Genomic DNA, 27,951 nt, shown 5'->3' on the forward strand with positions numbered 1-27,951 from the left:
TGCACTCTTTATAGAGTCCTGTGCATAGCACCTAGTTTCCTTAAATGAGTTTTTTTTTTTGTTTTTTGTTTTGTTTTTTTTTTTTTTTGAGACGGAGTCTCGCTCTGTCGCCCAGGCTGGAGTGCAGTGGCCGGATCTCAGCTCACTGCAAGCTCCGCCTCCCGGGTTCGGGCCATTCTCCTGTCTCAGCCTCCTGAGTAGCTGGGACTACAGGCGCCCGCCACCTCGCCCGGCTAGTTTTTTGTATTTTTTAGTAGAGACGGGGTTTCACCGTGTTAGCCAGGATGGTCTCGATCTCCTGACCTAGTGATCCGCCCGTCTCGGCCTCCCAAAGTGCTGGGATTACAGGCTTGAGCCACCGCGCCCGGCCCCACCTTAAATGAGTTTTAAGATCATTGGGCAGGTTAGTTACTTGAGTGTCTTCCAAGTTTTCCAGATGTGTCACTCTATAGTGGTGTCATACATGTTATGATACTGTTAAATTTTAACCTCAGAACGGTCTTTTCCTTGTCACCAAATGCTGGGGACACCATTGTAGTCACCATTGTATGCCAACTACATTTGGGGCTCTAAAGCTCTAAGATTAGGCCGGGCACAGTGGCTCACGCCTGTAATCCCAGCACTTTGGGAGGCCAAGGTCAGGAGTTCGAGACCAGCCTGGCCAATGTGGTAAAGCCCCGTCTCTTCTAAAAATACAAAAATTAGCTGGGCGTGGTAGCGGGCACCTATAATCCCAGCTACTCGGGAGGTTGTGGCAGGAGAATCGCTTGAACTTGGGAGGCGGAAGTTGCAGTAAGCCAAGATTGCACCACTACACTCCAGCTTGGGCAACAAGAGCGAGACGCCGTCTCCAAAAATTAATAATAAATAAATAAATAAATAAAGCTCTAAGAGTTTATAACTTCATGAGGCAGATCCTTCAGCTCTGCTGGCATTTAGGCCTTAACCTGAGATCAGTACTAAGTCAAAATCAGGAGAAGGGAGTATCTTAATTATGGGCATTTGTTTGGTATATTCTTGGATTCTTTATTCCTAGGTAGATTTCGGGCAGACAACTTGAACAAGCTGAAGAACCTATGCAGCAAGACGATCGGAGAGAAAATGAAGGTAAGAGAACTGAGGAACAAACAGCCGTGAGAGCTTGAGCGGAGATATTTGATCTTGCTCTTAGCTAATGTTCACAGAAGTTCTAACTCAGTGTTTAAGTCTACAAGATGTTCAATTTCTTACCAAAGGGGAACATATTATTTTGAAAAGATAGGGAGGCAGGGAACTTGGAGGCACTTTCATATACTTTACCACAAGTCCATCTTCCGTGTTCAGGTAAGATTCTTTGTTGTCTAGCCATTTGTTGTCTATTCTGTTCTTACATTAGAAATATAAATTCCATCAGTCATCTTTTTTAATGGCAGATTTCAGATTTGTCGTCTCAGTGTAGTTGTGCTCCAGAATGAAAACAGTGCAGATTCAGAGTTCAAATCTTGCTACGTTATGTGACTTTTAGGCAAGTTAACGTCTGAGCCTCAGTGTTCTCATCTATAAAATGACAATGCTAAAACCTATAGAATGGAATTGTTAGAACTTTTTAAAAAAATTTAAACACCAAGCAATAGTTATGGATAGAACTAAATTTCTTTCAAATGTAGAAAATTTGGCATAGTGTCAAGAACATGTATTTGTTCAGCAATTGTGAGTTACAATGAATGGCAAGTAATGTTACTGGCCTTCATCCAAAAAAAATCCTTCGTATGCCTGAAAAATATCACGTTTCAGCTCAGCTTTTGCTTTAGTATCCAGAATAGTTCATGTTTTTAACCCTTCTTCAAAAATACCTGTGTAGCCCCTTAATCATATTACATTACATATTATAGCTGGGTACAGTAGCTCACGCCTGTAGTCCTAGCACTTTGGGAGGCCGAGGTGGGCAAATTGCTTGATCTCAGGAGTTTAAGACCAGTCTGCACAACATGGTGAAACCCCGTCTCTACAAAAATAAAATAAAACAATTAGCCAGGCTTGGCGGCCGGCGCCTGTAGTTCCAGCTACTCAGGAGGCTGAGGTGGGAGATCACTTGAAGCCAAGAGGTAAAAGTTGCAGTGAGCCAAGATTGCGCTACTGAACTCCAGCCTGGGTTTCCAGTGAAACCCTGTCTCAAAAAAAAAAAAAAAAGAATTAATTAAATGCACTTTCAATCTAGATAACTTTTAAGTTGTAAACCTCAAAACTAAACAACAACAACAAAAAACATTATAGAACTTTGGAACCACACCAGTAAAGAGCATAAAAAGATGACCTTGGGATTCTAGCACCTTACACTTGACTTCATGACAGTCGGCATCTTTCTCTTTGACAATATTTTTTTTTTTTTTTTTTTTGAGACGGAGTCTCGCTCTGCCGCCCAGGCTGGAGTGCAGTGGCCGGATCTCAGCTCACTGCAAGCTCCGCCTCCCGGGTTCACGCCATTCTCCTGCCTCAGCCTCCCCAGTAGCTGGGACTACAGGCGCCCGCCACCTCGCCCGGCTAGTTTTTTGTATTTCTTAGTAGAGACGGGGTTTCACCGTGTCAGCCAGGATGGTCTCGATCTCCTGACCTCGTGATCCGCCCGCCTCGGCCTCCCAAAGTGCTGGGATTACAGGCTTCAGCCACCGCGCCTGGCCACTTTGACAATATTTTGTTAAACTTTCAGCGTGTAACACTTTTAGCTGTGGAAAGTGGTATTGATAATCATCCAGTTTCTTTCTGTGGGACTTAGTCATTTGCATGCTACAGACCCCATACTTATGTTAATTCCCATGCATACTCCTCCCTGGGTGTTCTTTGGGACCTATGTACAGTCAGTGCCAGCTGGGTGTTTTTTGTAGCAAGAAGATGGGATTGTGAGTGTTGTCATTTACAATAACATTCTTAGATCTGATTTTGTTGCTAGCCATGCAGGCAGTGTTCACTCCTGCTGCCACTGAAATGGTAATGATAGTGCTTTAATTTGTAGAGCACTCGAAAACATTCAGATACTTTCACAGACATCTCATTTTAGTTTTCATCCTTACTGCAAAGTTGGAGTGCAGATAGTACATTTGTCAGCCCTATTTCATGGGTAAGGGAATCGGCTTAGGAAATTAAAGAGCTTGCTTAAAATCATACTCTAACTTAGTTGCAGAGTCAAACCTTGAGCTCTGAACTTGAATTTGCTGCTCTGGGGGACTATCAAATAGCAAGGGAGCCTGGTAACTATCTTGCTAACCTATCACCCTGCCTATGATGCCATTGCAAAAATCTTGAGATTTAGTCCATTTTTTCCCTACCTCTATAGTCTGTTTATTCTTATCAAGACTCATTCTGATAGTTTCAGATTTTTCCAACTTTTTTTCTTGTTTTTGACACAAAGTCTTGTTTTGTTGCCCAGGCTGGAGTGCAGTGGCACAATCATGGCTCACTGCAGCCTCAACCTCCTGGGCCCAAGCAGTCCTCCTGCCTCAGCCTCCCTAGTAGCATGCCACCACACTCGGCTAATTTTTTTTTTTTTCGTAGAGATGGAGTCTCCCTATGTTGCCACTGCACCTGGCCAGATTTTTCTAGCTTTTTAAGATGATTTTGCTCTGAGTCACTGAAGGGTGTGAGTGGAGTTATAGTTAGAATTTTGATCATATGAGAATGTATAATGAACCTAAAGGATTTCTATGCTTTACATTTAGGAGATTTAGTCCTTTTGTTCTTTCTTTCTTCTTTTTTTGAGACAGTGTCTTGCTCTGTTGCCCAGGCTAGAGTGCGGTGGCATGATCATAGATCACTACAACCTCCAACTCCTTGGCTCAAGCGGTCCTCCCACCTCAGCCTCTTAAGTAACTAGGACTATAGACACATGTCACTGTGCCTGGCTAATTTTTTAAAGTCACCCAGGCTGCAGTACAGTGGCACAAGCATAGCTCACCACAGCCTCTAATTCCTGGGCTCATGCAATCCCCCCGCCTCATCCTCCCAAGTAGCTGAGAGTACAGGTGTACTCCACTATGCCTGGCTAATTTAAAATATATATATTTATATATTTAGATATGAGGTCTCACTCTGCTGCCCAGGCTGGTCTTGAACTCTTGGGCTAAAGTGATCCTCCCACCTCAACCTACCATGTAGCTGGGATTACAGTTGCAAGCCACTATACCTGGTTATACTTTGTTTTATTTATACTTACAAAGCAGATGCTAAATATTCTTATGCAAGTTTTGTTGAAGTCTCATATATCTTATTATAATGGCCTTTGACTAACTTTCTTTAACTCTTTTTTTTTGAGACGGAGTCTCGATCTGTGGCCAAGGCTGGAGTGCAGTGGTGCGATCTCGACTCACTGCAACCTCCGCCTCCCAGGTTCACTCTATTCTCCTGTCGAGTAGCTAGGACTACAGGCACCTGCCACAATGCCCGGCTAATTTTTTCGTGTGTGTTTTTGGTAGAGATGGGATTTCACCATGTTAGCCAGATGGTCTCTATCTCCTGACCTTGTGATCGGCCTGCCTCGGCCTCCCAAAGTGCTGGGATTACAGGCGTGAGCCACTGTGCCCGGCCAACTCTTTTTTTTTTTTTGGAGACGGAGTCTCTCTCTGTCACCCAGGCTGGAGTGCAGTGGCATGATCTTGGCTCACTGCAACCTCCGCCCCCCAAGTTCAAGTGATTCTTCTGCCTCAGCCTCCCGAGTAGTTGGGATTACAGGTGTCTACTACCACGCCTGCCTAATTTTGTATTTTTAGTAGAGAAGGGGTTTCACCATCTTGGCCAGGCAGGCCTTGAACTCCTGACCTCATGATCCACCTGCCTCAGCCTCCCAAAATGCTGGGATTACAGGCATGAGCCACAGGGCCCTGCCAACTCTTTTTAATTTAAGAAGAATTTAACTCTTTAAGGGATCTTCTTAAATTCACCTGGTTTTGTGCAAGGATTACAAGTGATGATTTAGCAGAATTATCATACAGAAGGACGAGAAGAGAAACTAGAGAGAACAAAATCCAGCCCTGGTTATACCCCTGCCATTGTGTAAATTGCATTGATTGTTCTAAACTTAGTTCCAGATCCTGTGACTTTTTGTTTGTTTGTTTTCCTTGGCTGTCTGATATTTCATCGCTCCATCCATCTTTCCCCCTTAGCCTCAATGCTGGGATTGTTGTTAGCAGGTAGATAAGAATCTACACTTGGGGTGGGTGCAGTGGCTCATGCCTGTAATCCCTGTACTTTGGGAGGTCAAGGTGGGGGATCACTTGAGACCAGGAGTTTGAGATCACCCTGTCCAACATAATAAAACCCTGTCTCTATTAAAAATACAAAAAAAAAAAAAAAAAAATTATCCAGATGTGGTGGCGCACTACTGTAATCCCAGCTACTTGGGAGGCTGAGGCAGGAGAATCACTTGAAACCGGGAGGTGGAAGTTGCAGTGAGCCGAGAGCACGCGAACTGCACTCCAGCCTGGGCGACAGAGTGAGACTCCCTCCAAAAAAAAAAAAAGAATCCACACACAGGTGTGTCTGCCCCAGGGCTTGCTCCTGAGCACTGTGCTGCCTCTCCTGGGCTTGTAGCTCATGAGCATTTCAAATCAATTCTCTTCTGATTCCTATGAAGACCTACGCACAGGGAGTGACATTCTTCTCGTATTCTTCAGGATGTTAATTCTCTGACCCAGACAGATTAATTGATTTTAGGACCAAAACGCTATTAAGTGGCAGCATAGGGGCTTGACACTTTGACTTCTGGCTTCCAGTGTACTAATTTTTTTCCCACATGTTGTATCTTTTAGAAAAATTTATGTAGGAAGTTCTGCGATTCGTTTATATAATACGTTAATTTGGTGTTTACTTTATAAAACAATGCCAGAGATTTTCTTTTATTGATTTGTGTTGGTTTTTTTCCTTCCTGCAGAAAAAAGAGCCAGTGGAAGATGATGAGTCTGTCCCAGAGAACGTGTTGAATTTCGATGACCTTACTGCAGACGCTTTAGCTGTAAGTTAGAGTCCTTTTCTAAGTTAGGATCTCTGCTGTTTTGTCTTAATTTTATTCCTAGACAGCAAGTGCTCACACGCTGCTGTGCACAGCATTGTGACATCCTTTCATTTCTGCTGCTGGGAAATGTCCCCACCCATTCTTGTTATATTCTATCTTTGAGTATTTATTAGACAGCGGAGATGGAGACAGATGGAGTGGGAGAATCAAGGGTAGGAAGAACAGAAAAAGGAAAGGAACTGTGTTTGGTTTATATAGCTCCCTTTTCTACCCTTTGTTACACAAAGGCAAGAAACTTCAACTTACTGTAATACAGTAAATATTTAGTGTGCTGGGCAAGAGGAGTAATTTTTGAGTTTTTTAGTCACGGAACCCTTTCTTGAAACCCTTAACATATAGCAAGAACATAAACCAAAAAAGCAAAGTTGCTGTGCTTGAAGGGCTCCGATTGGGGGCCTGAGCCTGCCTGGCCCTACTGCTAAAGCACTCGCCTCAAAGAACTAAGAGCGCAGTTTGAAACAGCTGCAATACAGAATCCAAAAATATGCTTCAGACAAATCTCTTACTCCTAATAAATTTATAATCTTCCTGGAGAACAGTTAAATGCAGCATATCAATAGAGTGCTAAATTGGTTCAGTCAAGAAAATCAGAAACTGCAGATTAAGGGAAAGTTCTCATAAGAGCGGCAGTACTAACATTTCTGCGATGTATGGGAACAATAGGAGTGGCCAGAACTATCCATCTCTGCCTCAAGCACCACCAAGGAAAAATGCCGATGGATTTGTAGAGCAAGATTGTGTATATCCGTGTGTGAAATCAATCTCAGTTCTTAAAAGTCTTCATTTCCAGTTTTTAAAATGCTATCGCAAGGGCTCTCTTTAGAGCACAACAGGGTTAGGGCAACCAAATCTTATTCCTGTGCTGTCCTTGCCTCGCTGTCCTGCTTATGGGCCTGGCCTGTTCATCTACAGAACCTGAAAATCTCACAAATCAAGTCCGACTCCTCATTGACGAAGCCATCCTGAAGTGTGAAGCGGAGCGGATAAAGCTGGAAGCAGAGCGATTTGAGAACCTTCGAGAGATTGGGAACCTTCTGCACCCTTCTGTGCCCATCAGTAACGAGATGAGGCAGGTGGCTGTGCTGCAGCAGGAGGCGGCCTTAGGAGGCTGCTGTCTCTGCAGGGACGGGGACGGGAGGAGATCTGTGGAACACTGGCACTCTCTGTCAGAAGCAGGCTCTTTGTATATTCCCTCTGTCCACCAATTGAGAATTGCAGGAGTCAGATCCTTGTCTGATTGGGAAGTAGCAGAGACAGCAGGTAGGAGGAGACTCCTGGCACAGAAATCTCTTCTAAATAGGGCTGCTGTCCTCCACTGCAGTTGCCCGTGGTAGCAGGCGTCTTGTAGGAGGGATCTGCTAAATCAACCTAACCCCCTCACCCACACCCCGCTGAGAAGCTGCAGGTCGAAGGGAAATCTGCATGATAAAGGTTTCCTGCTGAGCGGGAGCTTTTCCTGCACAAAGCTGCTCGGAGCCCAGCCTTTGTTCCCTGACACCCCAGCCAGAGCAGGGCCCATCTGTGCCTCTTTCATTCATTCCCTGGTGAACATTAAACTCACTGCAGGCTGGGGTGTGCAGGAGGCTGCAGAGCACAGACCATGAGCAGACTCAGGAGGTCAGGGCCCTGAGTCCGCCCTCATGTGGCCCTGGGACCAATGAGAGCCTGGAAAAAAAAAAAATCTACATTCTCCTCCGCACTCCAGGCAATGTCGATTGTCTGGGAAGAGTTGTCCTTGTGCAGGATTTGAGAGGTCATTTAAAAGGGTAAAAAACAAAAAAACAACAACAACCAAAAAAAAGAGGCAATACTGTAGACCTCTTGGAAAATCATCATTCCCAGTTTCATGGCTAGAATTACTTCTCAAACTTTGTAAGTTATTACTTCTCCATTGAGTAGCAACATGCCTTCTCTAGTTATGAGACACAGTAGTGTTTAAGTTAAGCAATGACGTCACAAAGCAAAGTTGTTCATGGAATAAAGTTTGGAAAGATGGAGGTTGTAGAATTAAGAAATCATATATCAACCTTGGCGCGGTGGCTCACGTCTGTAATCCCAGCACTTTGGGAGGCCTAGGCAGGGGGATCACTTGAGCCCAGGAGTTCGAGACCAGACTGGGCAACATGACACAACCCCATCTCTGCAAAAAATACAAAAATTAGCCGAGCATGGTGTCGCACACCTGTCTGTAGTCCCAGCTAAGGCTGAGGTGGGAGGATCACTGGAGCCTGGAAGGTTGAGGTTGCAGTGAGCCAAGATTGTGCCACTGCACTCCAGCCTGGATGACAGAGTAGTAAGACCCTGTCTCAAAAAAAAAATAGTAATAATAATTTAATTTAGCCGGGCGCGGTGGCTCAAGCCTGTAATCCCAGCACTTTGGGAGGCCGAGACGGGCGGATCACGAGGTCAGGAGATCGAGACCATTCTGGCTAACACGGTGAAACCCCGTCTCTACTAAAAAATACAAAAAACTAGCTGGGCGTGGTGGCTGGTGCCTGTAGTCCCAGCTACTCCGGAGGCTGAGGCAGGAGAATGGCGTAAACCCGGGAGGCGGAGCTTGCAGTGAGCTGAGATCCGGCCACTGCACTCCAGTCTGGGTGACACAGCGAGCCTCCATCTAAAATAATAATAATAATAATAATAATAATTTAAGAATAAAAAAATAAAATCACATGTTATGTATCTTTCTTTCTTGCTCTGTTTCCTTAGGATGCGGACAACAAAGTAGAGAGGATTTGGGGTGATTGTACGGTCAGGAAGAAGTACTCTCATGTGGACCTGGTGGTGATGGTAGATGGCTTTGAAGGCGAAAAGGGGGCCATGGTGGCTGGAAGTCAAGGGTATTTCTTGAAGGTAAGAGCTGGGAACCAGTGAGGATAGGATTATAAAGAAGAAACAAATTTTTTTTTTTTTTTTTTTTTTTTTTTGCAGAGAAACATAACCTACTTAAAGAGGCCCCCAAATCTACCAGTTCTACTTGCCTTTCTGCAAATGTTTTGGCAATTAGATGCAATTCTCTTTCTAAAGCAAGAGAGGGCTTATCAGGATTCCATAGAACAAAAGCCACTAAGTGGTCCTCCATAATGAATGTATGTTTTGCTGACTGAATCAGAACAGTCTCTGCCTTTAAGTAGCTCAGTATAATTGGATAGTCAGACAAGTAACAAAGAATCAAAATCCACTGTCAGAAGCACTGTGGTTTGTGTAGGCCCAAAGTGCTTTGAGAACATCAAGAGAATTCTCTTAACTGTGTGTCTGGATAGTTCGCTGGGCTTCAGTGTTCAGAATGAATCTCAAGGTTCAGAAGGTCAGTTGCTGTGATCTGTGGTCTTTTTTTGGCCTCCTGTGCGCCCCTGGGTAGTCCTGTTCTGTCGGCCCAGGTGCCTTTGGGTGTCAGTGCTAGCTGAGCATGACAGTGACATGACCCAGTCACACAGTTCTGTGTCTCTGCTCCTCTAGGGGGTCCTGGTGTTCCTGGAACAGGCTCTCATCCAGTATGCCCTTCGCACCTTGGGAAGTCGGGTCTACACTCCCATTTATACCCCCTTTTTTATGAGGAAGGAGGTCATGCAGGAGGTGGCACAGCTCAGCCAGTTTGATGAAGAACTTTATAAGGTGAGTAGCCTGGGTCAGGTGGCAGAATGACTTAAGTTATGTAGCTTAACTTCAGTGATGCAAAGTGGTGCTGTCCAATAGGACTTTCTGCGATGATGGAAACGTTCTATATCTGTGACTCTTGAGCACTTAAAGTGTGGGTGGTACAACGGAGGAAGCACATTTTATATTTTAATTAATTTTAACTTAAACACGTAGCTAATGACTACCATATTAGACAGTGCAGCTGCAGAGCCTCTTTTACCTTTCCCTGGGTAATCTGTATGATGAATCTAAATCAAGTACACTTCAACACCATGAGCTTAGAAAAGAAGCCCATTCCTTGGGTGCTTGGACAAAAGGAAATTACAGAAGTGGCCCTGATCTCCTAGCCCGCTTCCCGTCTCCTCCCACTCCTAACCCCAGACTGGAAGCTTCCACAGGGTGAGACATACTTGCCTTGGGATGGAGGTGGCTTCCAGTTTGTGGCTCCTTCTCAACCATGGACCGTGTCAGGGAGAGCCAGACAATTCAAGTCAAGGTTCAGAAGGTCATTCTGATCAACTGGCTCTAACACCAATAACAGCACCCCACTCTGTGTTCGGCACTCAAGATTTCTAGAGCGTCTCTGCTAACAGCTGTCCAATGCAGCAGTGTCTACTATTCGTTTGCTCCTCCCTTTCAACTCTTCTGTCAGAAATAGGGACTTAGTTCCTACTGGCTTATTTCCTCTCCAGACAGTGGAGGTAGAGTTAGACAACTGCTGTTGGACTCATCTAATTCATATAGGAAGATAGTTCAGTAATTAGAACAATCTTTCCATTGTTTCTGCTGATGAGGTAAAAGTTAAGTTTTCATTCAAGGCGCACTGGGAAACAAAGTGTTCTCCCTAAACCCTGAGCATTAGTATAACCTTGACCTCTGCTTTTTTTTAACAAAGGGTGGAATGTGTTCTTTTACTGGCTAAAACCTGTTTTACCTTTTCTTTCTTTTTCTAATTTCAACCCGTAATATTAGATAATCATTAAAGAACATTAGAAATACCCACTGCAGGTAACACGGGAGAAACCTATGTGGAGTATTATGGAAATTGTTAGGTAGCCGGTGCTCCCTGAGTCCTGCGTTCTCCATCTCTTATCCAGACGCTTCTTGGACCCACAGGCAGGAAGCATCACAGGTTTCAATAGTGAAGAATTTTGGCTGGTACTTCTTGTCTGATAAAAACCTCGGTTCTGGAGAATGAATATAGCGCTGCCCAATAGAACTCTCTGCACTGATGGAAATGTTCTGGGTCTGCATGATGCAGCATGGCAGCCATGAGCCACGTGTGACTCGAGCACTGAAAATGTGGCTGATGCAACCGAGAAACTACATTTTAATTTAATTTAATTTGTTTTTATTTTTTATTTTTAAATTAATTTCCTCTATAGAGACAGGGTCTCACTGTGTTGCCCAAACTGATTTCAAACTCCTGGGCTCAAGCAATCCACCCGCCTCAGCCTTCCAAAGTGTTGGGATTATAGGTGTGAGCCACGACGCCCACCCGATTTAATTAAAATAGTCATATGTGGCTGGCTATACCATATTAGGCTGCACAGCCCTTGAGCTTTCCTATGTTGTATGTGAATGGCCCCACAGTGGCTACATTCCTCCTGCCAGGTAGCGAGGTAGTTTTCCAGGCTCTAAACACTGACCCAGAGGAACTTTCTTCCTTTTTTTTTTTTAATTAAAATACTGCTACATAATAGAAAATTTAGAAATGGCAGAGGGAATTACCTGCTTTTCCATTGACCTAATATAACAATTGTCATCTTAAAATATTCACTTTGGGATTTTTTTCATATATATGTTGTTTTCACATACTTATTATTGCCATGTACATAAATTGCCTTTTTACTTAGCATTATTTTTTATTTCTATTTTTATTTATGTATTTATTTTTTGAGACAGAGTCTCACTCTGTTGCCCAGGCTGGAGTGCAGTGGCACAATCTTGGCTCACTGCAACCTTTGCCTCCTGGATTCAAGTGATTCTTGTGCCTCAGCCTCCCGAATAGCTGGGATTACAGGCGTCGCCACCATATCTGGCTGACTTTTTTTTTTTTTTTTTTTTGGGACGGTGTCTCACTCTTTCACCCAGGCTAGAGTGAAGTGGCATAATCTCGGCTCACTGCAGCCTCCACCCACCAAGTTCAAGCGATTATCCTGCCTCACCCTCCTAAGTAGCTGAGACTACAGGCATCCACCACCATGCCTGGCTAATTTTTTTTTTTTTTTTTTTTTTTTGTATTTTTAGTAGAGACGGGGTTTCGCCATGTTGGCCAGGTTGGTCTCCAGCTCCTGACCTCAGGTGAACCACCCGCCTCGGCCTCCAAAGTGCTGGGATTACAGGCGTGAGCCATCGCGCCCAGCCACACCTGGCTAATTTTTGTATTTTTAGTAGAGATGGGGTTTCACCAAGTTGGCCAGGCTGGTCTTGAATTCCTGACTTCAGGTGATCTGCCTGCCTGGGCCTCCCAAAGTGCTGGGATTATAAGCATGAGCCACCATGCCCGGCAGCCTTTTTATCCTTTTTATGTAGCATTATATCAAAAGTATTTTTCTGTGTTACTGCGTGGTCTTCATTTTTATGATTGTATAATATTACATAAATAATGTTACAGTGAACTTTGTCCTGTCTGAACTTTTCTTTTTTTTTGGCATTATTTTCTTTTTTTTTTTTTTTTTTTTTTTTTGAGACGGAGTCTCACTCTGTAGCCCAGGCTGGAGTGCAGTGGCCGGATCTCAGCTCACTGCAAGCTCCGCCTCCCAGGTTCACGCCATTCTCCGGCCTCAGCCTCCCAAGTAGCTGGGACTACAGGCGCCCACCACCTCGCCCGGCTAGTTTTTTGTATTTCTTAGTAGAGAGCAAAGTACATTCTTTAAGGATCATAACCACTAACCTATAAGCACCAAGAAAGCAGAGACTGGTGTCCCTTTTTGCTCCACATCGGTGTTTAGTAAACGCCTCACAAGGATTAATTTATGTGGTTACCAGCACAGGTATATTGCATACCTGCCAGCACTGACCATTATTCATCATGGATGAGTTTTCTTTATTATATAAGTTGAAAATAGCCGGGCACAGTGGCTCACGCCTGTAATCCCAGCACTCTGGGGGGCTGAGGCAGGTGGATCACCTGAGGTCAGGAGTTCCAGATCAGCTTGGACAACATGGTGAAACCTTGTCTCTACTAACAGTACAAAAATTAGCCAAGCATGGTGGCACGTGCCTGTAATCCCAGCTACTCCGGAGGCTGAGGCAGGAGAATCACTTGAACCTGGGAAGTGGAGGTTGCAGTGAGCCGAGATTGTGCCAATGCACTCCAGTCTGGGCAACAGAGTGAGACTCTTTCTCAAAAGAAAAAAAAAGATAAGTGGAAAATATTCTTTCCTCTTAATTTAGATTTCTTTGATCTCTGTCTGGGACCCCAAGGTGGACTGACCCTTTCCTTTATCTTTTTAGTATTCTCTCCCCACTCCCAGGCAGGGATTAAAGGAAGTTTTTCCTGCACTATCACTGATATCTTTCTTGTGGTTTCTTATTCTAGCCAAGGTCCTCCCCTCTTCCTCTTAACTGGTATGGCTCCTTCCTTCCACAGGTGATTGGCAAAGGCAGTGAAAAGTCTGATGACAACTCCTATGATGAGAAGTACCTGATTACCACCTCAGAGCAGCCCATCGCTGCCCTGCACCGGGATGAGTGGCTCCAGCCAGAGGACCTGCCCATCAAGTATGCTGGCCTGTCTACCTGCTTCCGTCAGGAGGTGGGCTCCCACGGCCGTGACACCCGTGGCATCTTCCGAGTCCATCAGTTTGAGAAGGTGAGTAGATGGGTCAGGGTAAGGAGTGGACCTTTCTCTCTCTCCAGAAGCGTTAGACGAGAGATGGGATCTGTGTTGCTGAGGCCCATCCTGGCTCCAGCTTTTCCTCTCATTGCTTACCTCTGTGTTTCTGGGGAAGTGCGTGCTGGCGTGGCAGGGAGTACCCACCCTGAAGCCAGGCTGTGGCTTTGCCACTCACCAGCTGTGTAACATTGGGCAAAATACATAAGCACCCAGTGCTCCATTTCTGCCTTTGTACGAAGAGGATAACAGTAACGGTGCCTGCCTCACCAGGCCTATTGTGGCCTGTTGTGAGGATGATCCCAGTCAATATATATAAAGCACTCAGAACAGGGCTGGCATGCATATGGGAAGTTCGCGCCATAAGCATTTGCTCTTGTGGTCCAGTCCCAGTTGCTGGGGGCCCAGCCTCGTCTGCCTCCCAGTGGTGTGGAAACGGATCTTCAAGGCAAGGATGTCTCCCTCTTCAGTCCTTTATTCACCCTATACCACTGTTACCATCTCCTTGGGTCCCTCTCTGCAGATTGAACAGTTCGTGTACTCATCACCACATGACAACAAGTCGTGGGAGATGTTTGAAGAGATGATTACCACCGCGGAGGAATTCTACCAGTCCCTGGGCATTCCTTACCACACTGTGAATATTGTTTCAGGTATGGGACCCAGCCTCTTCCCAGCCTCCCTTTCCTGCATCCCACAGACGCCACCCTCACCAGCTGAGCTGCCACACAGAGAAACAGATCACAAGTCGAGTCATTGCCCACATTAATTAAAATATTACCCTCTTCTCACTGGGGAGTATTTGGTGTTAAGAATATCTGGATATGGCCGGGCGCGGTGACTCACGCCTGTAATCCCAGCACTTTGGGAGGCCGAGATGGGCGGATCACGAGGTCAGGAGATCGAGACCATCCTGGCTAACACGGTGAAACCCCGTCTCTACTAAAAATACAAAAAACTAGCCGGGTGAGGTGGCGGACGCCTGTAGTCCCAGCTACTTGGGAGGCTGAGGCAGGAGAATGGCGAGAACCCAGGAGGCGGAGCTTGCAGTGAGCCAAGATTACGCCACCGCACTCCAGCCTGGGTGACTGAGCAAGACTCCGTCTCAAAAAAAAAAAAAAAAAAGAATATCTGGATGTGATTTCACCTCTGGAGACAGGACATGAATTAAAGAATTCTCCAGGCTTGCTAAAGGTTAGCCTTCTGAAATACCATCCCTCCTTCATGAGTTCTAGGGGTTTTTCCTTACAGGTTCTTTGAATCATGCTGCCAGTAAGAAGCTTGACCTGGAGGCCTGGTTTCCGGGCTCAGGAGCCTTCCGTGAGTTGGTCTCCTGTTCTAATTGCACGGATTACCAGGCTCGCCGGCTTCGAATCCGATATGGGCAAACCAAGAAGATGATGGACAAGGTAGATGGCCCCCAGGGAGGTGGGAAACAGAGCCTTCAGTACACGGCCCGTCCATCTTATTTCTCAGCCTTTGGGGTGCACTGGTCCCGAGCATCATGGGAAAATCTGAGCTTCTCAATGTAGACCAAAAAAGGAATCTGAAAATGCCTTGTACTGAGTCAGGACTGAGTTCTTTTAGCTAGAAACCTGAATCTAGCTCTCTTCTATAAGGTAATTCTAGCTTTTCTCTTTCTGGCTTTGTTTTTCTTAACTCCAGAGAAAGAATAATCTCCATTTATCTACACAGAACAAGTTGGAGGCTTCCCTCTTCTCACCCAAGAAGGTCTGGGTTGTAAGCTGCTCTCTTCAAACCCAATTCTCAGGCCCTACTCTTTTCCAAGTCAGGGGCTTGAAAGGGGTGAAAAGGAAAGGCCACAATAGTAGTTTCTTCCTTCCCTCAAAGGGCCCAACTCCTCAAAATACCAGAAGCTACCACTTGTCACTCATGGAGACATGAGGGATCTTTCTGCAGTTATCTAACAGGCAATAAATACCAACTAATTCAAATTCAGAAAAAAGTTGCTAAGGGGTCGAACCCATCATTTCGATTTGGACAGTTGTGGTTGGGGAAGTCTGGTTGAATGGATGGTTCCTGGCCGTCAGTAGGACCAGCTGAGAGTTGAGCCCGACTTCCCCTCTGGGACCCTGTCTTTCCAGGTGGAGTTTGTCCATATGCTCAATGCTACCATGTGCGCCACTACCCGTACCATCTGCGCCATCCTGGAGAACTACCAGACAGAGAAGGGCATCACTGTGCCTGAGAAATTGAAGGAGTTCATGCCGCCAGGTAAAACTCCCAGCTCATCTCATCACCCTCCTCTTTTCTGTCTTCACATTCTTCAAAATCGCAGGCCCCTTTCGGGATATACCAGGTTTTTTTGTTCTGACACAGCCCCTGAAACTCTTGTCTGCCCTCTCGGGCTGGGCAGGGCAGGGGGCCTGGTTGAGAAAGTAGCCAGTGCAGGTATGATACTGAAATGCTGCTAAGATTCAGACTAGGGAAGAAAAGAATAAAGGAAACTGGTGGCCGGGCGCGGTGGCTCAAGCCTGTAATCCCAGCACTTTGGGAGGCCGAGGCGGGCGGATCACAAGGTCAGGAGATCGAGACCACAGTGAAACCCCGTCTCTACTAAAAATACAAAAAATTAGCCGGGCGCGGTGGCGGGCGCCTGTAGTCCCAGCTACTCAGGAGGCTGAGGCAGGAGAATGGCGGGAACCCGGGAGGCGGAGCTTGCAGTGAGCCGAGATCGCACCACTGCACTCCAGCCTGGGCAACAGCATGAGACTCCGTCTCAAAAAAAAAAAAAAAAAAAAAAAAAAGGAAACTGGTGCCTATCAAAGGGACCCCTCTGTTCAAAGGGATCATTGTCTTGTTGAATTCTCCCCAGAGGTCTTAGGGCTTTGACTCTCTGAGATCTCAGAGCCTGCCCAACAGCAGGGAAGCCAAGCACCCATTCATCACCCTGCCCCCATCTGACTGTGGAGCTGAGAGGGGAGCAGTGCCGTGTACCACACAGATGTTCCTGTCTCCTTGCATGGGCATAGGAACCCATCACTGATGACTGATGAAACCATGTAATAAAGCATCTCTGGGGAGGGCTTAGGACTCTTCCTCAGTCTTCTTCCCGGGGCTTGAACCCCGCCTCTGATGGTTCTCCCTGATACACACTTCTGCTTTTCCTTCCAAATTAGGCTGCTCCCTCCAGTTAGCAAGTCACAGAGCCTGTGAACAGGTAGGTGAAGGGAGGGGTACTTAGAAAAGGCTCAAGGGGCAGGTGGAAAATGGAGTCTGAATCACACAAGCTTGCAGAGCAAGGGCCAGGATCCTCCTTTACAAATATGTTCCTGCTTGAAATCATTGAGGTAGGACTGGCTTAGAGCCAGAACAGTTTTAAAAGCCTCTTAGCACTTCTGATCCCTACAAAGGACTCTGTGGAAAGGGAGAGGCTGTGTTTAATCCAGAAGAGCCCCTAGCTTCTATCCCTAGCACAGGTTGGGGACTTATTAACAGCAGTTTCTCTCGTTACAGCCACCCCTACATGGGGAGACCAACTGCATACCATCTTGCTGCTGTACCTCCAAAGGGCGGAGATAGCCAGCAGGGCAGAGGAGAGGAGGAAAATCTTGTAGTCCCTTTGTGGAGCTCCCACTGTTGCCCTAATAGCCAGTTCCTTTCGCAGGGGAGGCTGATGTTCAGGCTGTTTATTTAACTGCTGCCTTTCATCTGCAATCTACAAACCCTCTACTTTAATAACAGCTTCTGTTCGTTTAGTGCCTCTCTCCTAGGAGGTTAAAATACTTTCTATAGGTGATCTCTTTTATCTTTGTGATGGTCCCAGAAGGTAGGGTGGAGGACATGATTATATGATTATGCCTGTTCCATCCTTTGGAAGACAGAAATACAAGGATGGTAAGGGAGATGAGACAATGTGGCCTGGTGGAAGTCGGAAGCCCTGACTCCTTGGCAGTGCTTTATGTTTCTTTGGGAGGTTGAGAGCTGGAGTGTGAACTGGGCTGTCACTTAGGAGCCTTTATCTCACCTCAGCTTCCTTAGTCCCTGAGCAGTGACTTCCCTGGGCCTGCTGGAGCATGGTACCAAGGAAAAAGGGGCCATGTGCTCCATTTTCCACTGAGGGCTTGGGATTGATCCCATTAATCTTGCTACTGGAAACCCTGTCAAAACTGAGGTAGGTGTGTGAAAGGGTGACAGTGGCTCTCTTGTCTTGCCTGGCCATGCCAGCTGGGGGCCCACAGGCAGACCCAAGCAGCCCGCCTGGGCTATATATAGCCCATTGCCCCAGCTCTGGGATAACAAAGCCAGGACAAGGGAACAAAGCAAGCTGCTCCTATTCGTAATTCAGAAGGGCCAGAAACTCACATTCCTGTGGCCTCAACTATTTGGTTTGAAGAAAGGCAGCTTACACAGTGAGCAGGAGGCCAGTTTTGCCCCAGCCCCTATACCATTCCAGAAGCCCACTGGGAACTCTCGCAGGGCCCTGAACGCCCCTGCTCTGCCTTAGAAGTCCCTACAGCTGCCTGCTCCACTCCCCACGCCTACCTGCTTTGGCTCCTGGTGCCTGTGACCTTCCTACCAGTGGGAGGCTCTGCTTTCTACCACGGCCCTGAGAGCTCTGTGGGAGGGCAGAAGCTGGGGTTCTGAGTCCCTGGGGACCCAGCTGACTTACCTGCTGGAGCTGGCTGCCTGGACTCCCAGCTGCTTTGTGCAGAGAGACCCTCCTGCCCTGGGCAGCCCAGCTTCCCCTGCCAGCCTTCCTCCTGCCCGTGTGGGGACTGGTGTAAGAACCTGGCTAGGAAGACAGCTGTATGGACGTACTGGCCTGGTAGAGAGTAACTGTAAGGGACCCCGTGCTCCCAGAAGCCAGAGGAGAGGAAGTCAATGGTAGTGAAGGCAAGGCTGGCTGTGGCTGAGGTCCCTCCCCACAGGTCATGCCCAAGAGCACAACAGCAGGAGGGCACACACGACTGGCCACCGAGTGCATACCCTGGGCCAGGCACCATTAGGAGCAGGGTTTACAGAAGAAAGAATGTAACACAGTTCTTGCTCTCCAATAACTGTTGGGAAAGGTGTGGTTCGCCTTCCTTCAGAGGGAAAACCAGACACTCTCCCTCCCTGAGGCAGTGGGATGGGGCCGATCAAGCTTCATTTAGGAGGGGCCGACCCACCTGGAAGCCGAGCATTTGGGAACAGGCCCAATAGCCTTGACTCCACCCTGCTAGTTGCCTCCGCATCCCACGCCTGATGCACTCATCCCTGGCACCTTGACCTGCCCCATCTCCAACCTCAGCTACCCAGGTTACCTCAGTTAGCAAACACCCTCCAGAGGCCTAGTGGAGTGAGTCAGAGCCCTGGGTCCCTCACCAGCCCTGGGTTCCCACACCCGGTGTTCAGGGCCCAAGATGCAGGTCTGGGTGCTTTAGGCAGGGAATGAGGAAACACTGAGACCAACAGTCTGGCCTCTCCACCAAGAGAGACAACCATGAGCCAGACCTCCAGAAATTCTAAAGAGGCTGGTAACTGGGGACCCAGTGTAAGACCCAGGGACCTGCCTGCACTCACAGTCCAGGCTGGGCAGGACAGTTCCTTAGCCAAACACTGAAACCTCACTCCTGGGAACCAACATTCTCCCAGCCGTGTGTCCTGCTTTTCCTCCCCTGAAGCTTTTCCAGTTTACCCCAGGTCCTGAGAGTGCCTCCTCTCCCCGAGTCCGCATCCTTCCCCGGGGGTACGCGGCAGGGCCGGCCCTGGCTGCACTCCCAGGGTGAGTCTGACAGAGCTGGGATGGGCCCCAGACAAATGTGCTGCGTGTCCAAGCCTGTGCCAGGATGGGGGGCCTGTGCCGCTCCCCCAGTTACCTCCCAACATGGGGTTCCCCAGCAGCTCTTCCCAGGTACAAAAGGAGAGGCATCTTTGCAGCCTGGACTTGGCCAGGTGCTGGAGGGGCTGATGCCTCGGCCTCTGACATTGCCCTTTTAAGAGCCCTCCCCGGCGGGGCCAACCTGTAATCCCAGCACTTTGGGAGGCCTAGGTGGGCAGATTACCTGAAGTCAGGAGTTCAAGACCAGCCTGGCCAACATGGTGAAACCCCATCTCTACTAGAAATACAAAAAATTAGCCGAGTGCAGTGGTGCGCGCCTGTAATCCCAGCTATTTAGGAGGCTGAGGCAGGAGAATCACTTGCACCCGGGAGGCGGAGATGCCATTGCACTCCAGCTTAGGCAACAAGAGCAAAGTTCTGTCTCAAAAAAAAAAAAAAAAAAGCCCTCCCCGTGGGGGCGGGGCGGGGGTGCTGCAGGCAGGTTCGTGTTGCAGAAACCCAGCAATGTGCAGCTCCCCATCCACCTGGCAGGAAAGAGGCCCTGAACTCCAGGTCTCTACCTCTCTGGGACCTTCGGGCAGAGGTAGGGTGTCCCAGCCACCTCCAAGAGAACCTCTTGTTATGGAGGGGCAGGTCCTTTTCTGCTGCTCTGACTGGCTGGTTCACAAACTCTGCGTTTTGGAGACTGGTCCCTGTCCCACCGTAGGACTTGGTTTCCTTCCCCCGACACAAACCTGCTGTCAAAATAGTCCGGGAGTTTATTTTTACCGAGGTGTAAATTGCTGATAAGACTGTGTGGCCTTCTGGGACAAGTGGTTTTTAAGCCCTGAAGAAACTGAAGAATTAACCTCCCATCTGGAATAGGTTTCATCCTTGCCTCCTTCCATCTGGTCTCAGAGAAAACCTTTTTTTTTTTTTTTTTAACTCCTTCTCCAAAACCAGGTCTTGTCTACTTGTGCCCTGAATCTCACCACCGTCCTGCGTCGCCTGAGTCCTTGTTCTTTTTTTTTTTTTTTTTCTTGAGACGGAGTCTTGCTCTGTTGCCCAGGCTGGAGTGCAGTGGCGCGATCTCGGCTCTCTGCAAGCTCCGCCTCCCGGGTTTACGCCATTCTCCTGCCTCCGCCTCCTGAGTAGCTGGGACTACAGGCGCCCGCCTCCGCGCCCGGCTAATTTTTTGTACTTTTTTAGTATAGACGGGGTTTCACCGTGGTCTCGATCTCCTGACCTTGTGATCCACCCGCCTCGGCCTCCCAAAGTGCTGGGATTACAGGCGTGAGCCACCGGGCCCGGCCTGAGTCCTTGTTCTTGAGCTAGTTCTCTGCTGAACCTCCTGTCCCGCGTCCCCTCAGTCCCGAGCTGCTTACATATTCACCATCTGAAAACAGCCGTCCTGCCGTCCTGCTGCTCCTGTCAAATTGCAATCCCATCTGGCTCCTCTCCCTGAAAGATGAACTTACAGTGGACTCTTGCAGGCTCTGCTACCTCATTAACATTCCTGGCCCTTCTTCCCCCCATCCCCCTCAGAGGGAAGGTGAACTCCTCCAGAGGGAACTGCATGAGGGGACAGGAAGAAGGCCTGAATGGCTGGAGCACAGAGTAAGGGTGATACTGACTGGAGGCTGGGGATGTGGGCAGGGTCAGGAGATGGCACCTGACCCTAATGCTGGCCTCCGCCTCCACTTTCCCTGCTGCTCTGTGACCTCCACATGCAGGGCTCTCAAATCCATTCTCTCTCATCTGAGCATCTCCACCCACCCCCAGCATACACATTGGGCATCTCCTCTTAGTATTCAGGCACCCTAACACACACCTGAGACTCACCCTGGACAACTCCCTCCTCTCCATCCCCAGGGGCCAGTCTGTTTCGCAGCACCATTGAGTCTTCATCACTCAGGTCTGCCCCCTTGACAGCCTGCTCCCTGGCCCCAGCCCAGGCCCTCCTCCCCCTGTACTATTGCAGCAGCCTCCTTGCTAGTCTGCTAGACCTCAGTCCCTTCTTCCGGCGCAGCCTCCTCACTGTGCCAGATTAACCTGCCAGATGGCACAGCCATGATCACTCGTCCCCTGCCAAAACACCTCAGATGGTTCCCCTCAACTTACAAGGTCCAGACTTCTCAGCTGGAGTCCCAGCTCATCAAAATGTGCCCCCAGTTCAGATTAGTGGCTCTCTGCTCCTTATTCCTGCCACCCCCTTGTTTCCTCCTGTGTCCCGGCACTGACCGAGCGTTGTACCTCTCCACGCTTGCTCATGCTGTTCCCCTGCCTGGATGCCTTTTCCTCCTGCCTATTAGTGGAATTATTCCTTCCTCTTCAAAATAGCTCAGATGCCACCTTCTTCTTTTTTTTTTTCCAGACGTAGTTTCACTCTTGTTGCCCAGGCTGGAGTGCAATGGCACGATCTCGGCTCACTGCAACCTCTGCCTCCCGGGTTCAAGTGATTCTCCTGCCTCAGCCTCCTGAGTAGTTGGGATTACAGGCATGTGCCACCATGCCTGGCTAATTTTGTATTTGTAGCAGAGACGGGGTTTCTCCATGTTGGTCAGGCTGATCTCAAACTCCTGACCTCAGGTGATCCGGCCATCTAGGCCTCCCAAAGTGCTGGGAATACAGGTGCGAGCCACCGCACCCGGGCCAAATGCCACCTTCTTTAAAAAGCCCCCCCTAATTCCTCCACCCCCACACAAAAGTATTAGTGACTATGGCTCTGTGACAGCTTTTGTCTCTGTCCAAGAGACTGGCTGTTCCTCGAGGACATAGTTCATCTGTGTACCTCTCACACTTAGTTACCTATCCCTGTGGCTAGAGCATGGTTCTGGCCAGACAGGGCCTCCCTCCTCGGCCTGCTCTGACAACCTGAACAGAACAGTCACATTATTCAGAGGGTGCTTGGGGATTTGCCACTCGAAGCTCAGCCCCAGGTTCCACCTCTTTCCGCCCTGTGCTCAGAGGCCGAAAGTGTTCTCAGCTGGATCTTAGATGGCTCTACATCCCTATGGAATGCTGGGCCTATTAAGCCACCCTTGACAAAGTACACTGGCACTGTGGGATGAATCCCATCACTAGGATAAAGCGTCCAATATCCTCTTTTAACAAGCCCCAAAGAAGGTCTGTCTCACAGGGCTGGGACATCAAACCTCTACCCCTGGCTGCAGCAGGCATGGGGAATGCAGTTTTGTGGTTAAAGTGAGTGAGTCCACAGCTGCCCCTAGAACAGCCTAGAGACCCCACTGGCCTACCAGATGGTGGCTCCAAGCATAAAGGGACACCTGGTCACCCCTTTCTGCCATCCATCCATCCATCCATCCATCCATCCATCCATCCATCCATCCTCCATTCATGTATTCATTTTATCTTTTATCTTTTTTTTTTTTTTTTTAACACAGAGTCTTACTCTGTCACCCAGGCTGGAGTGCAGTGGCATGATCTCAGTTCACTGCAACCTCTGCCTCCTGGGTTCAAGTGATTCTCACATCTCAGCCTCCCAAGCGGTTGGGATTACAGGCGCATGCCACCACCCCCAGCTAATTTTTGTATTTTTTGTAGAGACAGAGTTTTGCAATGTTGGCCAGGCTGGTCGCAAACTTCTGACTTCAAGTGATCAACCTGTGTTGGCCTCCCAATGTTCTGGGATTACAGGCATGAGCCACTGCGCCCAGCCCATGTATTCATTTTTTGACCAATATTTTCCACGTGCCTACTGTGTGTGTCAGGCCTGTGCTAGGTGTTAGGTGACAGGCATTCAAGACATATGTGTTCTCATTGGTCCTGGAGCTCACTGCCAGTGGGTAAGATAGATGATGTTAGCCACATAAATACTTTATGTAATTACAAGTTGTCATACGTGCCAGCAAACTGGGGGCATTTAAAACTGCCATGTTCAACAGCTGGAAGGCAGCCAGCGTGTCCAGAACAGAGTGAGTGGGGAGGAGTGAGAACAGGCAGGGCCACTCCACACTGGACTTTGTGGATAAATATAAGGACCCTGGATTTTTTTTTTTTTTTTTTTTTTTTTTTGAGACGGAGTCTCGCTTTGTGGTCCAGGCTGGAGTGCAGTGGCCGGATCTCAGCTCACTGCAAGCTCCGCCTCCCGGGTTTACGCCATTCTCCTGCCTCAGCCTCCCGAGTAGCTGGGACTACAGGCACCCGCCACCTCGCCCGGCTAGTTTTTTGTATTTTTTAGTAGAGATGGGGTTTCACCGTGTTAGCCAGGATGGTCTCGATCTCCTGACCTCGTGATCCGCCCGTCTCGGCCTCCCAAAGTGCTGGGATTACAGGCTTGAGCCACCGCGCCCGGCCTTTTTTTTTTTTTTTTTTTTTGAGACGGAGTCTCACTCTGTGCCCAGGCTGGAGTGCAGTGGCCGGATCTCAGCTCACTGCAAGCTCCGCATCCCGGGTTTACGCCATTCTCCTGCCTCAGCCTCCCGAGTAGCTGGGACTATGGGCGCCCACCACCTCCCCCGGCCAGTTTTTTGTATATTTTTAGTAGAGACGGGGTTTCACCGTGTTAGCCAGGATGGTCTCGATCTCCTGACCTCGGGATCCGCCTGTCTCGGTCTCCCAAAGTGCTGGGATTAGAGGCTTGAGCCACCGCGACCGGCCAGGACCCTGGATTTTATTCAAGGTACAACAGAGGCCCAAGGCAGGGCTTTCAAAAGGGAAGTCACATGCTCAGATGTAAGGCTGTGCAACAGTACCCTGTGAAGGATACCATTAGGTGTCCTTTAATCAGATAAATCCAGAATGTGGCACTTCAACAAGAAAACTGGACTCTTCAGTTGATGTCACCAAAAAAGGAAAGAAATTTAAAAAAAGAAAAAAAGTGACATGTGACCAAATGTAATCCACAAAGTTGAAAGCAGCAGCTGTCTAAGACCTTTGGGAGACAGTAAGGAATTTGGATTGGATTGGATATTAGAAGATACCAGGAATTCCCCTTCATGTTCCTGGTCGAAGCAGCAGTCCTGTGGGTGTGCAAGAAAGGGAAGAAGGGGAAGTCCTTGGAAAATATTGGTCAAAAAACGAATACCTGAAAGGAGGAAGGAAGGATGGATGGATGGATGGATGGATGGATGGATGGATGGATGGATGACTGGATGGATGGCAGAGAGGGCTGACCAGATGTCCGTGTATGCCTGGAGCCACCATCTGGTAGGCCAGCTGGGTCTCTAGGCTACTCTAAGGGCAGCTCCAAACTCAATTCACTTTAACCACAAAACTGCATTCCTGGCCGGGCGCGGTGGCTCACACCTGTAATCCCAGCACTTTGGGAGGCCAAGGCAGGTGGATCACGAGGTCAAGAGTTCGAGACCAGCCTGGCCAACATAGTGAAACCTCATCTCTACTAAAAATACAAAAATTAGCCGGGCATGGTGGTGCATGCCTGTCATCCCAGCTACTTGGAAGGCTGAGGCAGGAGAATCACTTGAACCCGAGAGGCGGAGGTTGTGGCGAGCCAAGATCGCGCCACTGCACTCCAGCCCGGGAAACAGAGCAAGACTCTTTCTCCAAAAAATTAAAAAAAGAAAAAAATTCTGCATTCCCTGACTCTCAGGAGCTGCCTGTGGAGGGAGGGGCCCAGGGCTCAGGCACCTTATTTTCCTCTCATTCTTCAAAAATTGAGAGAGATAAAGCAGAGTGTCAACAATTATTGAATCCATACACCAGGCACAGTGGCTCACATATGTAATCCCACTTGAGACCAGGATTTGAGATGAGCCTGTGCAACACAGCAAGACCCCGTCTCTAAAAAAAAAAAAAAAAAAAAAAAAAAAATAGCTGGGCATTGGCAGCCTGCGCCTGGAGTCCCAGCTGTTCAGGAAGCTGAGGTGGGAGGGCCGCTTGGGGCTGTTTTCAAGCATTGAGGCTGCAGCGAGCGGTGATCGCACCACTGCACTCCAGCCTGGGTAGCAGAGTGAGACGCTGTCTGAAAAAAATAAAATAGAAAATATTGTTGAATCTAGCCGGAGAATATCTGGTATTATTTATACCATTACACCACTCTTTCGATTTCTCTGAATGTTTGAAATTTTCCCAAATAAAAAACTGGGGGAGATTTTTTAAATCTAAAAAACGTTTAATAGTTTAAAAAAAAATTACTTTGGCTGCCGAGCAGAGACTGGTTTGGGGGGAAGTGACCACATGAAGAATCCATAAAATCCTGACTGAGTATCCCCCTCTGTGACAGACCTGAAGTGGGGCACTGAGAAACAACACAGCCCCCACAAGGAGTGCACCCTCCAGCCTTGAAGAAAGTGGGGAACAGTGGACGGGGCATGGCAGGCAAGTGTAGACCGAAGGGTGTTCAGGTTTCTGGCCGCCCCCACCCCCCAGGCTGCTGGCTCCTGGTCCCTTCACGCCACCCACCCCACAGTCCAGGAGCCCCCCATGGCCAGGTTCTCTCCTTCTGGTTTCTGTGCCCTTTCTAAAGCAGCACGGAGCCCAGAAATGGGATCGGGTGCCAGGGCCTCTTCCCCACTCTCTCCTTCCAGAGAAACTGCCCTGCCCACCCACAGAAGGTCACCATGACCGTTCCCATCAGCGGCCTCCCTCCCTACCACTCCTTCCCTGCAGGCCATTGGTTCCAGAATTTCAGCCCACAAGGACCTGCCCAAGGCAGAGCTCACCTTGTTCTTCCCAGTGTGGCTCCTCTCTGCCCCTCCAGTGTGCTGGGCCACAGGAGATCCACCCAATCTCAGCTCCAGCCAAGCTGATGCTTGCATTTCATTCATTCATTCATTTCATTCATTCATAGCGTACTGCTTAAGAGCGTAGGCTCTGGGCCAGATTGCCTGGGTCCGAATCCTAGTTCTTCCATTACTAACGGTATAATCATGGAGAAGACACTTAACATGTAGCTTAAGAGACTCAACTAATGAATTCCTCTTCCAGGAATGCTGTTCCTGATTCTTGAAGATGCAGCCCAAGTCCTGTCTCCTCTAGGAGGCCCTCTGGGATTTCCCCCACCCCCACCACTCTCCTCTGAATTCCTTTAGCCTTTTCTGTCTCATTTGCTTCTGGAGCACTTCACCCATGCGACCCCGTTGGGTTGAAAGCCAGGGCCATGCCTTATCCAGGGGCCCTCAGGAAGCAAGCTGAGTAAGGAATCCCATCAGAGCTAAAGGCCAGCCAAGCAGGTCTCCTTCCTTCCCAGAGCCTCCACTGTGAGGTGGGGGAAAGAGCAATAAATTATCTTTTAACAGACCCCAAGCCCTTGCTGCCCCTTGATAGCACCTAGAAGCTACGCAAAAAGGAAGCCTAAATGTCCCTTACACATAGGAGGGAGGTCCATAGCTTCCTTACAGCTGGAAAGCTCCATGAAGCAGGCAGCCCTTCCCTGGGAATCAGGGAGGCCTCCACCAGGGCAGCCCCTCCCTCATTTGAGACTCTCAGTGATGCATTTGAAACTTGGAAATTTCCCTCCTGCTTTTGGGATTTGGAAGTATCTGAGTATCTGAGGAAGTGATGGGGAGAGAGCTCTGTCCTGTGCCCCTGGAGGGAGGACTGGGGAGGATTAAGGACTATTTGCCAAACATGCCTGGGGATGACGGGAAGCGTTCCTTGGATCCCCCAACCTATCCGCCCTTGGGTGGAAAGGCCGCCCACCTGGAGGGGTCTCCTGTGCTCATGCCTTTCCTGGCAACCCTGCCTCAAGGTGCGAGGCTCCAGAACCACATTCCATGATCCAGAGCCAGGGCTACTCTTTCCTCCCACCCAGAAAGCTTATTTTAGCAACAAAGGGAGAGAGATGAATGGAGAGCTGCAGCGTCTCCACAGGTTGGCTTGGGCCTTCACCAGAAATGAGAGTCTCATTACCCAACCCCAATTCAAAGGATACTTAACAGATGGTATAATTTCCAAGCATTCTCTGCACCACATGGCTATTAGGTGAAGAACAGAATGCCCACGCAGCCCCTAGATCCTTCCAAACTCCAGAGTCTGAAGAAGTCTGGAGAGGCAGAGCCCTGTGGAGGCTGCGTAACCCACACCTCCATCTCCAGAGCTGCCCTTGGCCTTGCTCAGAGGAAGAAAGCTCAGAGGTCAAAGGGGAGGGCATTTCCTTGAGCCATGGGTCCCCCTGCTACCTACTTCTCTCCATCCTGCCAGCACAGTCTAACCCTAATCTTTGTTGCTGTAGCCAAGGCCCATCTCCTTTCCTATTTCTCCAGGGAAAAAGACAAGAGCTGATTTCTCATCCTTGGCCTCACTGGGTGGTCACACAGACACTCCTTGGGCCTGGGGCTGGAAGTCCTCTGCTGTGACCCAGTGAGAGTGGCACCACTGTGACCAGGGGGCAGTGGTAGAAGGGAGCACCTGATCCAGTACTTTTCAGATGGGTTCCTCCAGACCCTCAAGTGCCGCAGAGCAGCCCAGGGATCTCTTGGCTGGGGGAGTGGTGAAGAGGGGCAAGGCCCTGACCCCCTCACTTCAACCCAGCAGCACTACTCGTCTGTTCTATATTCTGGCCTTCCACTTCAGATTTCTCTTGAAGAAGAGGATTCTACTGCTAAATAAACGTTTACTAAACATTTACTAAATAAACATCTACTGCTAAATAAACCATTCACCTTATTCAATCCTCTCATTTTACAAAAAGGGACACTGAGGCACAGAATTTGAGCAAGGTCACACAGCTGTGGGGTTGGAGGCTGG

General features: G+C 48.5%; 1 protein-coding gene across 3 annotated transcripts; it reads left to right on the plus strand.

Annotated features, from left to right (window-relative positions):
* The first annotated feature begins 1,005 nt into the window (after positions 1-1,005).
* LOC105479323 (serine--tRNA ligase, cytoplasmic-like) lies at positions 1,006-27,803 on the plus strand. 3 transcript variants are annotated; one of them, XM_071100991.1, is made up of 10 exons: positions 5,901-5,980; positions 6,953-7,113; positions 8,750-8,893; positions 9,500-9,655; positions 13,275-13,496; positions 14,041-14,170; positions 14,769-14,926; positions 15,183-15,248; positions 15,623-15,752; positions 27,468-27,803. In XM_071100991.1, the coding sequence occupies exons 2-10, from the start codon at positions 7,105-7,107 to the stop codon at positions 27,566-27,568; spliced, it is 1,116 nt and encodes a 371-aa protein (XP_070957092.1). In that variant the 5' UTR covers positions 5,901-5,980; positions 6,953-7,104; the 3' UTR covers positions 27,569-27,803. The 3 variants fall into 3 exon arrangements, with proteins under 3 accessions (XP_070957049.1, XP_070957092.1, XP_070957113.1); XM_071100948.1 differs by lacking the exons at positions 6,953-7,113; positions 15,183-15,248 and adding an exon at positions 1,006-1,107 and having other exon boundaries at positions 5,900-5,980; positions 27,468-27,776; XM_071101012.1 differs by lacking the exons at positions 5,901-5,980; positions 6,953-7,113; positions 8,750-8,893 and adding an exon at positions 9,112-9,347 and having other exon boundaries at positions 27,468-27,800.
* The last annotated feature ends 148 nt before the right edge of the window (positions 27,804-27,951 follow it).

The sequence above is a fragment of the Macaca nemestrina genome, chromosome 1 (assembly GCF_043159975.1).
Source record: "Macaca nemestrina isolate mMacNem1 chromosome 1, mMacNem.hap1, whole genome shotgun sequence".
NCBI lineage: Eukaryota > Metazoa > Chordata > Mammalia > Primates > Cercopithecidae > Macaca > Macaca nemestrina.